Source organism: Simochromis diagramma, unplaced genomic scaffold (genome assembly GCF_900408965.1).
Source record: "Simochromis diagramma unplaced genomic scaffold, fSimDia1.1 OVJJ01000596.1, whole genome shotgun sequence".
In the NCBI taxonomy this organism is placed as follows: Eukaryota; Metazoa; Chordata; class Actinopteri; order Cichliformes; family Cichlidae; genus Simochromis; species Simochromis diagramma.
Genome location: NW_024387245.1, coordinates 4,494,821 through 4,511,259, shown reverse-complemented (window position 1 = coordinate 4,511,259; position 16,439 = coordinate 4,494,821). Strand labels below are relative to the sequence as shown.

The window sequence follows — 16,439 nt, the reverse complement described above, 5'->3', positions numbered from 1 at the left end:
AATTGCTTCTCATCCACCAAAAAATAGGATGAATGTGTCAAGGTTTAGAAAAGGAGAGCGAATGAGCAGAATGAAGAGGAGAAAGAAGTTAAGGGAGGGAAAGATAATGGAACGCTGGGAGAAGGACACCGAGAGCAGGAGAGGAGCGTGATGTGAATGATAGAGATTATTGGAAGATAAGTCACATCTGTCAAGGTAATGGTCTTCTGGCAGTGAAGCCTCCATCTGCTATCAGAAGAAATGTGAGGGGACGGCTGAAACAAATCGTGTTTTCCTAAAAGATTGATTTATTGGATTCTCTTTGATTAGATTACATTACATTTGTCTGTTGTGATTAGGTGGTTTTAGCCCATTTTAACACTTGGATCCACTTTTGTGGATACTTTAAGACACATTTTATTTTTGCTCTTTTTGACCTCATGTTGACGTAGATGGATGGTTATCGTTATGGCTTCTGATGTGCCTCTGTTTCAGATTGGTCGACTTCACTAGATTACCATCACCCACACCAGAAAATAAGGATCTGTTCTTTGTGACAAGGAACTCAGCTATCCAGCCTTCCCCTGCACGCAGTTCAAGCTACTCTGAGACGAATGAGCCAGACCTGGGCATGGCCAATGGCAGCAAGAGCTTGTCCATGGTAGACCTCCAGGACCCCCGCATTCTGGATGGTGGCACAGTTCCCGGCTCCTCAGATGCTCTGGGTGAAGGCCCAGCTTCCGGGGCAGGCTGGTCAGCCATAACCTCACAAGGCAACATCCCCGGAGGTCCCACCATAAGGCGGCCAGGCCAGACCCCCACCACCCCAGGCACGGAAAGCACTCCTGGCCGACCCGCCCAGCTGCTAGCCCCGCTGTCCTTCCAGAACCCTGTCTACCAGATGGCGGCCTGCTTGCCCGTGTCCCCGAGGGGACTGAACGACTCGGGTTCAGAGTGCCACAGCTCGGTGAGTTCCCATAGCAACAATGAGGACGGGCCAGCAGGAGGCAAGCACTCCTTCTTGAACCATGGCGGAGGGGGCGGGGGGAGCAGCGGGGACGAGTACACCAGGCGCTCTGGGGAGTTCAACCGCCGGCAGCTGTCCCTCACAGAAACACCGCACCAGCCCGGCGTCCCCAGGCAGAACAGCGCCGGCCCACAGAGGCGAATAGACCAACCGCCACCTCAGAACATTACTCGTGGCCGCACCCCACCGAATCCGCTCAACAGCGGACCCTACCCCCGGCCCTCCTCCGGCAGCATGATGACGTCATCGCCCGACTGGCCCGGCAGCGGGGCTCGATTACGGCAGCAGTCCTCCTCCTCCAAAGGCGACAGTCCTGAGACCAAGCAGAGGGCTCAGCACAAACAGGTACCGCTGCATGCAGCGCGAGCTGCAAACGTAAAATGCACAACTACTCGGTCATGTGAGCAATCTTCAGCACAGCCAGCTATAGCTGCCTCACTGTATTTAATCACTTTAAATTACAGTAATATACAAATTTGCTGTTACAGAACACCCATTTATGTCATGCACGTCAAAACGGGCTGCGTGGGTGCTCGCAGACGCTGCACATTGTGCCCTAATGAACTATAGTCACTGTGCATGTAATGATAGTAATTTGCATACAGGCAGCTCATCACCTCACCACTGTTTTACTGGTTAAGTTTAATGGGTTGAGAACGAGGGTGGCAGAGGCACAATTAGTATCTTATTAACGAGCAGTATGTGCTCAAACGTGCTCTCTCCAGACAACGGGAAACGGAGCTCGTGGATACAAACAGTTACAGTAAATTGCAAAGTCATTATTGGAAAGTCAGGACTTTGGGGTGTAATCAGAAACACTAATCAATTTTTGCCCCAGGCAAACTGGCTGGAGGGGAGAACATCTGCATAATAGCTGTAATGCTTTGCTCTCCCCAGTGTGCTAAAAGTCTACAGTGTCGCCCCAAGACTGACTGAATTAATGAGAGCAGCAAAACAAAAACTAACAAATTGAATTTGTAGAGGGCTCACTCACAGTTATCATTAAGCAAGACGACTTTAATACCAGTGTGTGTAGATTGATGGATTGATGCATTAAGTTCCAGGCTGGGAGTGTAGCTCTAGGAATGCTAATATTTATCAGTCACTTTGCGACTGTGGTCCAGCTATAAATATACCGATCAGGCATAACATTATGACCACCTGCATTATGTCCACTTTTTGCTCCCAAAACAGCCCTGACCCTTCAAAGCTTGCACCCCTCTAGACTCCTGAAGGTGTGCTGTGGGATCTGGCACCAAGATGTTAGCAACAGATCTTTTGAGTCCCGTACACTGTGAGGTGGGACCTCCGTGGATACTTCTTTGTCCAGTTCTGGGGCGAGGTTTTGGAGGCCAAGTCAACGCCTCAAAGTTGTTCCTGAACTATTTTTGCTTTGTAGAGGGCGCATTATTCATCTGAAAGAGTGCACATGGTCTGCAACAGTGCTTAGGTAGGTGGTAACATCCACATGGATGGCAGGACCCAAGGTGTCCCACACTGCCTCTTCCAGCTAGCCTTCTTCCCATAGTGCATCCTGGTGCCAGGTGTCTCCCCAGGTAAGCGATGCACACTCACCTGGGGATGTAAAAGAAAATGTTGACTATAGTACCGTGGTCCAGTTCTGATGCTCGCATCAGTGAGCCTTGGCCGCCCATGACCCTGTCACTAGATCACCACTGTTCCTTCACTGGAGCTCTTTTGATAGATACTGACCACCGCACACTGGGAACACCCAGTCCCCATGCTTGCCCATTTTTTTCTGCTGCTAACACATCAACAAAATGATGAAGACATAATCAGTGTTATTCACGTCACCCGTCAGTGGTCACAACGTTATGCCTGATCTGTGTTCCTCAATTATCTGACTTTTACACACATGGCACCAAAAGATGAATCCTTATGTTTTTCTTTCCTTAGCCATGCTAAATATCTGAAAATGGACTGCACAGTTTATAATAACATTAGATGTTTTGTTGCTACTGCTACTGTGGGACAGTATAGTGAAGAATCATTAATGAGAACACGAAAGCCAACAGCTTAGTAAAGTTTCACTCACATCACATGTATAAATATGTGCAGTTTGACGTGTTTAATTCAGATACGTTTTCTCTCAAACTGCTTAAATGCAAATGAGTGTCTGACTAATTTTTTATTTTTTTTAAAAAAAGCAAAAACAAACAAAAAACCTCAGCAGATAGTAATGTTACATGACTGCTAGCCTTTGCCTCAAGGTAGATTTCGGCGCAGGTATTGAATCTTACAGTGTTTACTTTCCCTCGCTGCCAGTGTGACACTATAGCTGCTCTCACTCCCACGTGTTTAAAAACCTGCTTCAGAGAGCGTGTGCTACAGGTTTGCGTGAGCCTGTATCCATTCCACCTGCTGCTTTCAGTCCAGATGAGTCGATGCATTTCAAGCTTCTTTTGGTTTTTTTTGTTTTGTTTTTTTCTGTTGTTTCTGTGGTGATATTGCAAACTCCCTCCTCCCCCTCTCCCCTCCTGCTCGTCACTTGCTCTCATGTATGTGTGTGTATGTGTGTGTGTGTGTGTTTTGTGTTGGTTTTACTAGGCCCCCTCCCCAGTGAACCCCAGTGCGTTGGACCGCACAGCAGCCTGGCTATTGAATATGAATGTGCAGTTTTTAGACCATGAGGGGATGGAGCCCGAGTCACTGAGAAACAGAGAGGATCTAACTCAGGTGGAGAAGGTAACCTGCCATCCGACCCCCTACCCCCAGCACCCCCCCTCCCCTCTCCTTTTTCACAAACCACCACAACCTTCAGCCTTGACACCCCCCACTGAACTGTCCTTTCTTTTCTTTACCACTCACACACACTTCCCCTCCTGAAAGACCCCCTTCTACACTCAATTACCTCCCGATTTTTTTTCTTTAGTTTGGGGGTTTTATTTTCTTATTTAAACTTTGCCCTTGCCTCTGAGCCAAATTGTCACAGCAAAAAGCCACAGTGTACATATTTCCAACATAAAAGTAAGGGAAATGGCTTCATTTTGTGCAAAATAATACAATTGAAAAAAACTGACTTTTTGGTGACAGTCCAGCTGTTTATCTGCGATGTTTTTGGACATTTATGCAGCTGCGGGAAAATCATAGCAACAGCAGGAGGTAGTTATCATGAGCAAATAATTGTGAAGCTAAATATAGCAGGCAAGAATATCAACAAGCTCCAGTGCTGACAGCAGCGGCTTCATTAATCTCATTTTCTTGATGAATGCGTTAGCCTTTTTAGTAAAATCCAAAAAGCTGTGAATATTAGAGTATATATTATTATGCAGTTCTGTCACATTTAAAAAGCTAAACTTTGAAAATAACTAGAAATGAAGTGTGTGTGAGAGTTAAAATCTCCCTTCACCTCCAGAAAAAACCAAAAAGGTGTCCCCTTAATCCTTTCTGGCTATGTTTAACACAGAGTTTATAGTCCAAACCAGGTGTGTCCGTGTGTGTGTATCCACATGCAGCATCCACACAGACGTCTTGCAGCTTGTGTGTGCTTGCATCGGTGTGAGAGACGGGGACATAAAGAGGCTTTTTGCTGCTTCCTCTGCCTACGTTCGCTGCTTCTCTGCTGAGCTACCTTTACAGCCGTTCACTCTCAGCTTCCATTCTTTGGTTGGCTTGTCGCATGTCCCACCCACCCTTCTTCTTTTTTCTTTTTCTTTATGTATTTTTTTGTAAATCCATAATGAATACAAACCTGTCATTCCGGCGTAGCTCGTGCGTTATGGAAGCCAGCAGCCCCGGCAGGGAGAGCGACCAAAGAAGGCAATAACTTCAGTGTTAACAAAGAAAGCCACAGCCACCTTAAAATAGCAGAGCCGCTAACAAGACAGGAATTGTTCGAGAGTGGCTTAGACGCTCCTGCAGCTAATGGTCTATACAGTCTTCACTATACGGACATAATAGACACATGTAAAAAATAAATGCTACGTGTATTTTTACTTAAATAGAGCGTTTGCTGTCTACCTGCACAGTGTGTGTTTCAATATAACAGATACGTTTACATTTTGTGCTCATTTTGTTCTCGATGGTTAATTTAATTTGTGTCAACGGTATCCTGGCAATCTAGTTAGTAGTGTGAGCATCTAATCAATTTGATTAATGAATCTCTCCTGTTAGGATCACTCAGTGCTCACTCCCCCCAGCACCTGAAAATGATTTTGACACAGAAGGAAAAGTAGGTTAGAACATCAGCTTGGTCGAAAAATGTAGATTTAAAGTTTCACATGCTATAAGAATAACTTTATTTATCCCGAGGGAAATTCTTTTGTCATTTACATGCTCAAAGCAGCAGGAGAGACAGAGGAACAGATGAATAAGATATACAATATATACAGTAAGAATAGTAGTATACAGTAATATACAGTAGGATAGTGCAAGACATAGTATCAAATAACTCAAACGAAGTAATATATATAACTATATCCTGGTGAATAAATAACTTAACTGTCAGTGCAGGCGATTCTACAAACTGACAAAGTATTGTGCAATAGAATAAAGGGAGTAGCAGCATATGATGGGGGGATGAAACAAATATTCAATAAGGTACTGTTGGGTAATGTTGCACGGTCTGAAAGGGAACAGAATAACATTGGTAATAGTCTCAGGAAAATCACCTTCAGAGTGAGGAAGAGTTATACAGTCTTATTGCCACTGGCACAAAGGATTTACTGTGGCGGTCAGTTCTGCATTTCGGGGCAATGAGTCTTTTGCTGCGTTTGCTCCGATGGTCCACCATGGGGGCATGCATGGGGTGGGAGGGGTTGTCCATGATAGAAAGAAGCTTTTTTAGCATTCTCCTTTCAGACACCACCTCCAGGTTCTCAAGTCTGACACCCAGGACAGAACCAGCCTTTTTAATCAGTTTGTTCAGCCTGTTGGCATCAGCTGTCTTCACCCCACTTCCCCAGCACACAGCTGCAAAGAACACGACGCTCTCCAACACCGAGTGATAGAACATGGTCAGCATTTGGTCTGCCCTTTTTTGAAGACAGCATTGGTGTTCTTGATCCAGTCCAGTTTACAGTCCAAGCGTACCCCCAGGTACCGGTAGTCCTCAACGATCTCCACATCAGCCCCTCTTATGGTGACAGGGTTAGGAGGAGGAGCCTGCTTCCTAAAGTCCATAATCAGTTCTTTTGTCTTTGTGATGTTAAGTTGTAGGTGATTTAGCTCACACCACTCGACAAAGCTGTCCACCACACTCCTGTACTCCTCCTCCTGTCCATCCCTGATACAGCCCACAGCCTTCCAAACTGACCTATGACTCGTTCGAGCATAAATACGCAGCCTGTTGCAAAAACACATCATTTTGTTCCAATTTCTTCAGTTTAATCTACATGAAATGCCAAAGACGACACAAATGGCATTTTTTTTCCCACCAACACAGTGATTCCCACTAGCCCAAACCTGGTCATATAACGACACGGTGTGCAATATGTTCCTAAAAAAAATGAGCTAACTGGATGTGGAGGACAAGGCCTAAAAACTATCTACTAGCAGATATACAGTATCTGAAACTCCTTAAGAAATAGGGTGAAAAAACCCAGCAAAGACCTGACACAGGACCTGAGACCTTTACACAGTACTGTAAAACTGGTCTTGTAAGAAAGTATGGGGGCTCAAAGTTGCTGGAAGAAATGATGCAACGTTTTGACTCAGGGACTGAAAATATTTATAGTATGTATTTTTTTTCAGGGCTGCATTAATTGTACTAAATTCAGTTCAGTTCAGATTTATTTATATAGCTCCAAATTACAACAACAGTCACCTCATGCCACTTTATATTGCAAGATAAAGATACAGAGAGGACCCCAACAATCAGATGGAACCCTCTATGAGCAAGCACTTGGTGACAGTGGGAAGGAAAAACTCCCTTTTAACAGGAAGAAACCTCCTACAAAAACAGACTTTTGGTTTTTAACTATGCTGGTTAGTCTAAAAACCACAAAATTGAACAAACCTCCTTCCAGTGTTTTCCGTTGGGCTTCTATTTTGACTTAACTGTCCTGTGAGAGATACACGGATGTCAGCAATAATAGAAATATAACCCAGGAATGCCATCAGGCGTAACATCAGGACAACAGTTGCACAGATGCATCTGTCCAGATCGCCTTTGTTTCCCCAGCTCTCTCTTCTTCTGGTCTGTGTTATCAATATTCATATGTGTTAATTTTTTTTTAGCCTGCTTGAATATCAGATGCACATCTGCAAAGGGAGACAGTATGACTGAAATAAGTCAGATCTTCTTTGTGTCTTTGGCTGAAATACATCAATATTTAGCGGCGCTTCGCGTTGCAAAGGCACAGGGTTATATTTTAGTAAAATCTTCATGGCGATAAATATTCAAAAACAAAACATTACTTGTCAAAATAGCTGCTTGAACAAATGTTCTAACCCTTTCAACACATACAGAGAGAGAAGAGGATGATGAAAGGAGGTGATTTTTTTCTTTTTTTTCTGTGGATAGCAGAAAAGGTTTGACAGCTGCTACAGCTGCTTGATTTTCTTTGGGTTCGATGGAAAGCGAGAACGCCGGTAAGAAGACAGCATAAGGAAAACATTGGGTCGATGTTTGCTGCATTTGAAGCAGACCAGTGCAGGGACCGAGGACAGAACAAAGGAACTTCAGATACAGCAGATGTCATTTGTTCTCAGGGGATCTAGTGACAAGAACATCTGGGATATCAGAGATGGAGAGAGAAGTGGAAAAAGGGTAGAGCAGCCGATGAATCTATGGAGGTCACTCGTACTGCTGGGAACAAGAGGGCTGATGGGGAAAATATCCCCATGGAAAGCAGTAGTGTGACATGGGTAAATAAGAGTGAACGGGTACAGAGTGAGCGAAGTCCTCGCTTTGTAATTGGATCTGATTGTGCTTGCACATAGGGGTTCATCTGATTGAGGGGTTTCTCTTTATTATTGTAGGGCCTTTCCTTATAATATAAACAAGGCGACTATTGTTGTGATACGGCATAATATAAATAAAATTATATTATTATAAATTAGCAGTGAGGCTTGAGGAATGGCAATGTCGGAGGTTCTGTCCACAGGTTTAGGTCGTGTTTGTAGTTGGTTTCTCAGTGTGTGATCTTTGATGTTTTAAGCGCACAGGCTTAAAGACTGGTTGGTGACTGCCTTGGCAACCGGCAATCATTAGGCAAAAACGACTGGATGCAAGTCCAAGAATTAGTCACTAGCAGGTTGCCAAAAATGTTGCCCACCCCAGCTTTAGACTGTTTAGACATCAAAAAATGTTTGATTCCTCTACTTGTTTCCTTTTCTCTGACGCATAGGCTGTGTGTTAAAGATGGCCATAGCTGCTGAGTCTTAAAGCCAATATAAGCCTTAAAACTGCAATCTTTCTAATCGCCAGCAGGGGGCGAATCCCACTTTGAGCATGTCTGATTTTAAAAATAAGTGTATGGGACAACGGGCTTACAGCCCACTGTTAATTTTATGAAAAAGTTTCAGAGCTATATGAGAAGTTTCTGCTTCACTGGTTGCATCCTTTTCTTATCACCTCCTCTTTATTCATTCAAAATTCCCTTTTTCCTCCCTTCTCTCTTGCTTTGATTTTTCTTTCTTTTTGCCAGTTACATGTCTCAGTAGGTCATTGGTTTCAGATCCAGAACAGAGGCTGCCTTTGGAAACCTTCTAACACCACTTAGTATTTTGGGGGGCAATAAAAGCTTTACTGGGCTCGTCAAAGGCACCGTGATGTCAATCAGTGTTTTTCAATGTGCTATCATGACATTCCATATAAAATGTCCCACAGTAATTCCCTCTAGACCAAAATTATACTCCATCTCAGACACAAAGCAGCACAGTCCCAGGTCTGATTGAGAGATTGCCGTTTTTTGTTCTCGTCTCGTGGTAATGAAGAAGGGGACCCCGCTGCTAGGGCTGATGATAACGTTGATAACAAAACGCGATGATGAGTGTCCTCAACGCTCCGCTTCTCTGTTCAGTACCAACAGGAGATCGCGGTGCTGCAGGAGAAACTGCGGGCGTCGGTGCAGAAGCTGGAGGAGTACGAGGCCCGTCTGAAGGGTCAGGACGAGCAGGCCCAGAAGGTGCTGATGGAGTACCAGGCCCGGCTGGAGGAGTCAGAGGAGCGCTTGCGCAGACAGCAGGACGACAAAGACCTCCAGATGAAGAGCATCATCAGCAGGCAGGGGAAAGGAGGAAGAAGAGGCAGATTTGCTGAGATGTATTTTGGGATGCAGCGTTTCACAGCCCCTCTAACTCTGCCCTGTCTTTGTTTATCTTCCCAGGTTAATGTCGGTGGAGGAGGAGCTGAAGAAGGATCATTCTGACATGCAGGCGGTGGTAGACTCTAAACAGAAGATCATCGACGCACAGGTCAGTCCACCGTAGCGACCCCACCTGCGGGCTGCGTATGGCTTTGTGGATACTTTTCATCTGCGCGTTTTAAATTTGTATGTGCTGTCACTTGCTTCTCCTACATGAGGAAACAAAGGGTCACTGAAATACAAAGAGATGTTTAATTCATAGCTGTCTAGCTGTGGCATTGACAAGCTTGGATGGCTGAGCAGAATTTCTCAGCTCCCTCCCACTCCTCCTTATAAAACAAAAGTGTCTTATCTGGTTGTCTGTCAGCATGTAGCACCTCTATAATCCACAGTGGTTCATATTTGTGTAAAATTGCATGAAAATCTAACTTAAAAGAAAAACTCTTCTTTTTGAGCATTTTTAAGGAATTTTGAATGTTTGTCGTTGGGTTTGTAACTGATTAAACCGTCCTGCTTGTGTGTGTGTTAGAGCTGTAAGTGCAAACACCAGCACACAATTAAGAGCAAATCTGCATCTTTGTAGCTTAGGTGTTTCACAGCGTCTTTGACAAAGAAATGCAACTGATGTTTACACAGACACAAACATGCATTGGCAAGTAATCTCTGTCACACACACAGTAATGAGAGTTTGCATCTACAAACACGTGCTGCAGTAAGGCAATGAATTGTCAGCCTCGGTACACATAGCGGGGATAGAAGGCAAATAAAAAAGGTCATTGCAAAGACGGGGAGTGAAGACTGCTTTAGTGGACCGGGACAGGAAGTTGATGTATTTTTTAAAATGCAGTTTTTATCTGTGTTAAACTACACAGAGTACACTTAAAACTTCACCACAGGAGATCAATCAGGCCTCGTGAACGGGGCGTGTTTGAAATTAGCCATTTACAACAAAAGACTGTATGTAAAAGATGGACATAATCACAGTGATTCTACCCACTGGTTTGTGGATTTGTGTTTTAAAGTCTCTAGCAGCATTAGCGTATTTGGCTGCTGGCAGGTTGGTCTTTTGGAGCCAAAGACCACCATATTTATAGAAGACGGTGTTAGTCAGTGCTAGTTTAGTTAGCAAGCTGCATCCATAGTCTTCAGCTTCACAACACAAACGCATGCTAATTAATGCTTAATAGCATACAAAAAAACAAAATAAAAATTTCTACTAAAACTGAATGACAGTCTTGGTCTTTATAGCTAGTCTTCCTCCCCTCAGCCCCAACTGGTCGCCACAGACGGCTGCCCCTCCCCAAGCCTGGTTCTGTCAGAGGTTTCTTCCTGTTAAAAGGGAGTTTTTCCTTCCAACTGTTGCCAAATGCATTCTCACAGGGTGTAACCTGATTGTTGGGATTTTCTGTTATTTTGGAGTCTTTACCTTAAAATATAAAGCGCCTCGATGCGACTGTAGTTATGATTTGGTGCTATATAAATAAAACTGTATTCAATTCAGTTATCTCACATGAGCTGTTGGTACAACAAGCAGATGGGAAGCCTAAGCAGACAGTTAGCAGCCTAGTTAGCACGTAGCTGTCACTCAAAGCAGCCACACCCATGTCAATCTAACCCTAAACCTTAATAAAATATAAACATGACAGTTAGTTTGCAGTTTGTTTGCACATCAGTGTCAGCTTCACTTTACCGCTCATTTAAAACAAGCTCGTGACATTAACAAAGCTTTGTTGTAGAGCAGATATCAGCAGGTTAGGATGGGGACGAATAAGAACGTCACGTTTCTCCTCCAACTGATGAGGAAGCTGTAATATTGGAATTTTTTCCCGGGTCTTACTGTGTTTATGTGCATTCACAGGAGAAGCGCATAGCATCACTGGATGCTGCCAACGCCCGTCTGATGAGCGCTCTCAGCCAGCTAAAGGAGCGCTACAACATGCAGACGCGCAACGGCATCTCCCCCACCAACCCCACCAAACTGCAGATCACGGAAAACGGAGAATTTAGGAACAGCAGCAACTGCTAAGAAAGACCCGGCGTCTGCCCCGAGCGAGAGTTGACCGCCCGAGCGTGTACAGCTGTTCAGCGTGTGGATGTCTACGTGCATACGTGGATGCATGTCTGTTTGAAAGACTGCGAGACTGCAGGCGTGTGCGTGCGTGAGTCTGTTTTATAAGCCAGACGTTTCCTTTTTTTTTTCTTTTGTTTTGTTTTGTTGGAGACAGTGTAGGAGTGAGGGCGCCACTCTTTTGAGGGGCCAGCCAGAAAAGGCAGAACTTCAACGCTGACGGACAGATCACCAGACGGCCTTCATTTATGAGGGTGATGGCCAGAGGAGGTGGGGCGGAGCTTGTGTGTATATATAGAATTTGAAGCTGTTTGCCAATGGACGCACGTAGTTTGCTGGGACAATTCACGCCGCTGTCAAAGCCTGGGACGAACCACTATATACCCAAACACAGTGACGACCGCCAGACACGGTCACCCTCGCAACCCTCCTCTCTCGTTCTTCTTCTCGTCCCTCTTGATGACCAGGTGGACCCACTTCAAAACCAACAGCACGTACTGAGGATTATCACTTTAGTTTCTCGAGAGGATTACTAGTGCTTTATTTTAAAGAACCAAATAAGAGCTTATTAAAAGAAAATTGATATTTTTAATCCAAAACAATCTACGTTTCCCTTTCCGCTGCCGAGTGTGTGTTCCTGAGCATCCCCTGACCAACCCCCTCCCCACCCCCCTCCTTTCCCTACGTAGTGCACTTTGCGAACAGCTATTGGTACATGAAAGGCCTTAAGTAAGGAACACACCTCGACTTTCTCCCACATCTCCCCAGCAGCTTTTTTTCTGCAAAAACAAAAAAAACAAAAAAAAAGTTATACTGGCACAACTCATACTGTGGATTTGTAAAGAAACAAACGCGTTACAGATGTATTATAAACACTTAACTAAATGAATTCTATGTGATACTATATTCATGAAATTTTAAATAGATGTATGCAGTTTTTTTTCCTTCTATAGATTATACACACATATACCTATATTTGATAATCTCAAATATAAAAGCAGCCCTTTATTTCCGAGTTTTATTTTTCTTCTCTTCCGATGGAAAGACTGTCGCGTGTAGCTTGCTTTGGAGCCCTGGAGAGAGGGAGGCCACGCTGCCGAGCAGTCGCGAGCACCTCGGTCGTCCTTCAGAGTAATCCCACGACGCGTAACCCTTTACATACGGCGCGAGAGACGGGAGCGATCTGGTCTCACCCGGTGCTCATCGCTGCTCTTGAAGGCAAAGATTATCAATCACGAGTTCTGTGCGTGGTCTTTTTCTGATTTTCTCTAGTTGCACAAGAGCTATTGAGAGATGCGCTTAAACGCGCTCGCTCATACTATACACTGGACTGATGAGCCGTTACAAGGCGCGCCCCCCACACCCCCAGTCCTGACATTTTTTGCGCTCTCGATGCTTTATTTGTCCGTGGTTATGAAGTATGCTGCATCCAAACTGTGATCCCAGTGACATCATCGTTGTCTCGCTTTTTTTTTTTTTTTCCTTCTCCCCCCTCTTACTCCCACCTTTCTTTATCTTGTTCTTCTGAATGTGAAGATGCTAACTCACAGTTGGTCTTAACACAGGGTTTGGTCCTTTTAATCCCTCCATCCATCCCAACCATCTCTGTATTTTGGATATTTTTGTAGCTGTTTTTCTCACTCTGTAACAAACTATACATCAAGCGTGAGGCCGCGCATGCTTCATCCTTGCTCTATAGCCAATAGTAGCGTCACCATTTGTTTTCTCTGATTGCTAGCTGAACGATGATGATGGTGATGATGATGACGACGAGAGGCTTTTTTCAGACATGACGTGAATATATGATGTGTAACTGAGTGTATTAAAAGGCTGGGCAGCCTGGGATAGTGTAAATAAAATGCTCACACTATTTTTACCTAATGTTAAAAGAGCTTTTTGTAAATGTATCTTGTGCTCAGACTCTGCTGTACCATTATAGATACTGTAAATATGAAACAGCTCAGTCAAGTCATCTGTCCTCATTGGGTAGAACTATACAATCAAATTTAACCTTTCAGTGTTCTCTGTTTAAAGTTGTTGGTTTCTTTTGTATTTAGAGTGTGTTATTGCTAGCCAAAAAAAAAAAAAAAGTAGGAGTTTGACTCTTGGGATGTACTTCTTCATTGGTTACAGGCCAAGTCGAGTCCAGTCTCAAGATTCACAAGCACAATCCTGTATTTCTCATCAGTCTAGCTCTATGCACTTTTACGTTCAGTGGTTGATGTTTGTAATTAGCTTTTTTTTTGGTTGTTGTTTTTTCAGGTGATTAAAAATGTGGCAAAGTTTAAAATTGAAGTAAGGGATTTTTATAATATGGCGAATTCACAACATTTTGTATGAGATTCTCAACGATGTGACTTTTCCCCTCCTTCTCTGAACCAGAACAAATTGCCTCAGACTGATGAGTTCACACGACTTTTCACATCTCACCCGACTTCTAACCGCCTGTAGAAATATCTGCATAGGTGAAAGTCAGACTGTGTCACTTTGACAAGTAGAAACAGCTCTTCAATTTAGATAGCAATAAATACGCTGCGTACTGTTTTCATTGGTAGCATTTGCTGACTGTTTGGTACCATTAGCAAATTTTTTGGCACATTTTACGGTTAAAGGCACATTAGTGAGTCTGTTTTCAGACTGTGGTGCACTGGTGTTACTGTTACTACAGAGGTCAACAGTGGGGTTCTGGAAGTAAGAATCTCATTCATATTCTCCTCAGAGATTTTGATTATGAGATATATCATAACCCAATAAGTATTATCCATCAAGGAAGGAAGAAGGATCAAATTGTTTTTTAGTTTTTTTTTAGTTTTTTTTTTAAAGGTCTTTGATGGGGAAGCTGAGATTTGGGATAAGTAGTTCTTTCACTCTTAAAAGTAACTATGTACAGTCAGTCTTTTACAGTGCACTTTTTTTTTTTTTTTTGAGCCACATCATCTTTTTACAGTTATACAGCTTGGTTCAAGGCTTAAAACTCTTCATATAAGGATTTCCTGAAACATCACTGGAGAAAATGAATGGGAATTCACTTCTGGAACCAGAGCCATTAAAATCATGGGCGACACTTTTGCGCTCGATAGCTTAGCATTTCTGCTAAATGCTCGACTGTTTAAAACTCTACTATTTGGCTAATTACTTTACATGGAGCCCATTAAAGGGAAAAAAATTAATTTGATATGTCAGTAAGGCAGATTTTATGGAGTAACTAAGAATAACTTTGATACAGTTTTTCTTTCATAGGTTTGGGCATTAGCATATATAAAAGATATAACACACAAGATTACAATTAGCTAATGTTTGCAGGTCAGTTTTACAAAAAAGGTACCGTACTGATCAGTAGCTTTGCACTGGCGCTAAATCACCATGAAGTTGAGGGATATTTGTTATTTGACCAAATTATTTGGAATTTTGGTGTTAAAAAATGTAGTATGTAGCCTAGCATTTTAGCAACTAGTAAGATATGTACCAGTAACTAGCTTAATAGCATTAGCTATTCTGAATTAAGAAATAGCTCATGCTTTTTAGCAAAAAAAACAAACAAACGTATTTTAGCAGTTTACCTGTAGCTGTTAAACTATGAAAGTCACATAGTCTCACTTTGAAGTTTACAAAAGTTAAACTGATACAACGTTGCCACATTTATCCCACCAGTACTTCTTAAACAGATACAAGTAGAAGAGGCATTGCAGTTTTTGGTTTATAATTCGATTCCTCATGTTTCAGTTTTGTTTTGTGTTGGTTTTTTGTTGTTGTTGTTGTTGTTGTTTTTTTATGGTCTACTTTTATAAATCAGGAAACCATGAGGTCACTCTTCACACACAGTTCAGCCAATCAGACTAAAGATGAATTGAAATATAAAGCTATAAATAAAGTAAGAGATGTTGTATGTTTTCTATTATCTTGTAGAAAATACTTTTGTAAGTATGTTGAAAGTATAAAGTATTTGCTGGATTCTGCTTCCTTTGACGACAGTGACAAAACAATAATGTACAGAGGAGTTTGTGTTGACAAAATGTGGCTGTGCAATTTATGTACATTTGCAACTAGACCTATTAAAGTTTTATTTAGCTATTTTAAAATCGTGTGCCTTTCTGTCTTTTGTCTCATCGCCTCACACGTGCTGGTATCCATCACACTTATTCTGCTTCTCTGATAGAATAAATGGAGCTTAGTTTGAGAGTGTAACAGATGAATCACGTGTTCATTAAATACTCAGGCAGGCTGCGATAGATGACAAACAGCTAGAGAGAACATATGCTCAGTAGCAGGGTCCAAAGGCAAAGGCAGCTTTTTTTTGTGGAAGTACAGTTTAAGTAGTGTCTGTTTCGCTCAGCAAGTCTGACCTACATACTGCCTGATTGTCATTCCCCACATCGGGTAAAAAATTAAAACAGGCCTGAAGCTTGTAGCAATTTTGTTGAAATTCCTGTAAAGTGAGCTGAAAGTTATATTTAAAAGAAAAACTCATAACTGTTCTAAGTGCAACAGAAAGAAAATAGAAATGTACTTTGAAAATATTCAAATTGTATTAGGTTTATTTGTAACAGCCAACCTCACGAACTGGTGTGTTTTACAGGAAAGGCCTTCTTGTTCTCTGTGAAGCTCACTTATTTCTTTGCCCAAGTGGAACAAGTGTCTCCCTGCAGCAAAGGCACATGTTCAGCATGTCAGGCTTGTAAAACTCTAAACTAAAAAAAAAAAAGCATTATTACTACTAATAACTAGAGATGGCACGATACCACTTTTTTATGTCCGATACCGATATCATAAATTTGGATATCTGCCGATACCGATATGAATCCAATATAGTGTTTTTTAATCAATAAAACGTTTTTAATATCTTGCTGCATTTTGTATAAGTTTATACCCAAGTTTAAATAAATAACAACACTAAAGCTATTCTGTTATACCTGTGTGTTTTTAAAAAAAAAAAAAAAAAAAAAAAAAAAAAAATACACTGCGTCCAAAATATTTCATAGTTCAGCAACACTGATCAATCTAATAAACTTAAACCTGCACCATCCTCCCTATTCTGGTATTTTTAAAGAGTACTTAGCAGAAATATTAAGCAACCTAACTAATAGGGTTGCAATTC

General features: G+C 42.5%; 1 protein-coding gene across 9 annotated transcripts in view; it reads left to right on the top strand.

The window, feature by feature from the left end:
• The window catches only part of LOC120714300 (disabled homolog 2-interacting protein-like), a 182,600-nt gene extending 167,177 nt beyond the window's left edge, over positions 1-15,423 (top strand). For 8 of the 9 annotated variants that reach the window (XM_040000445.1, XM_040000444.1, XM_040000449.1 and 5 more), the window contains 5 exons: positions 475-1,351; positions 3,575-3,712; positions 8,992-9,194; positions 9,298-9,385; positions 11,135-15,423. In XM_040000445.1, the coding sequence (XP_039856379.1) occupies positions 475-1,351; positions 3,575-3,712; positions 8,992-9,194; positions 9,298-9,385; positions 11,135-11,302 (1,474 nt within the window). In that variant the 3' untranslated portion in view covers positions 11,303-15,423. The remainder of the gene's footprint in view (positions 1-474; positions 1,352-3,574; positions 3,713-8,991; positions 9,195-9,297; positions 9,386-11,134) is intronic. The other variant, XM_040000446.1, reaches the window with a different exon arrangement.
• Positions 15,424-16,439: the final 1,016 nt, after the last annotated feature.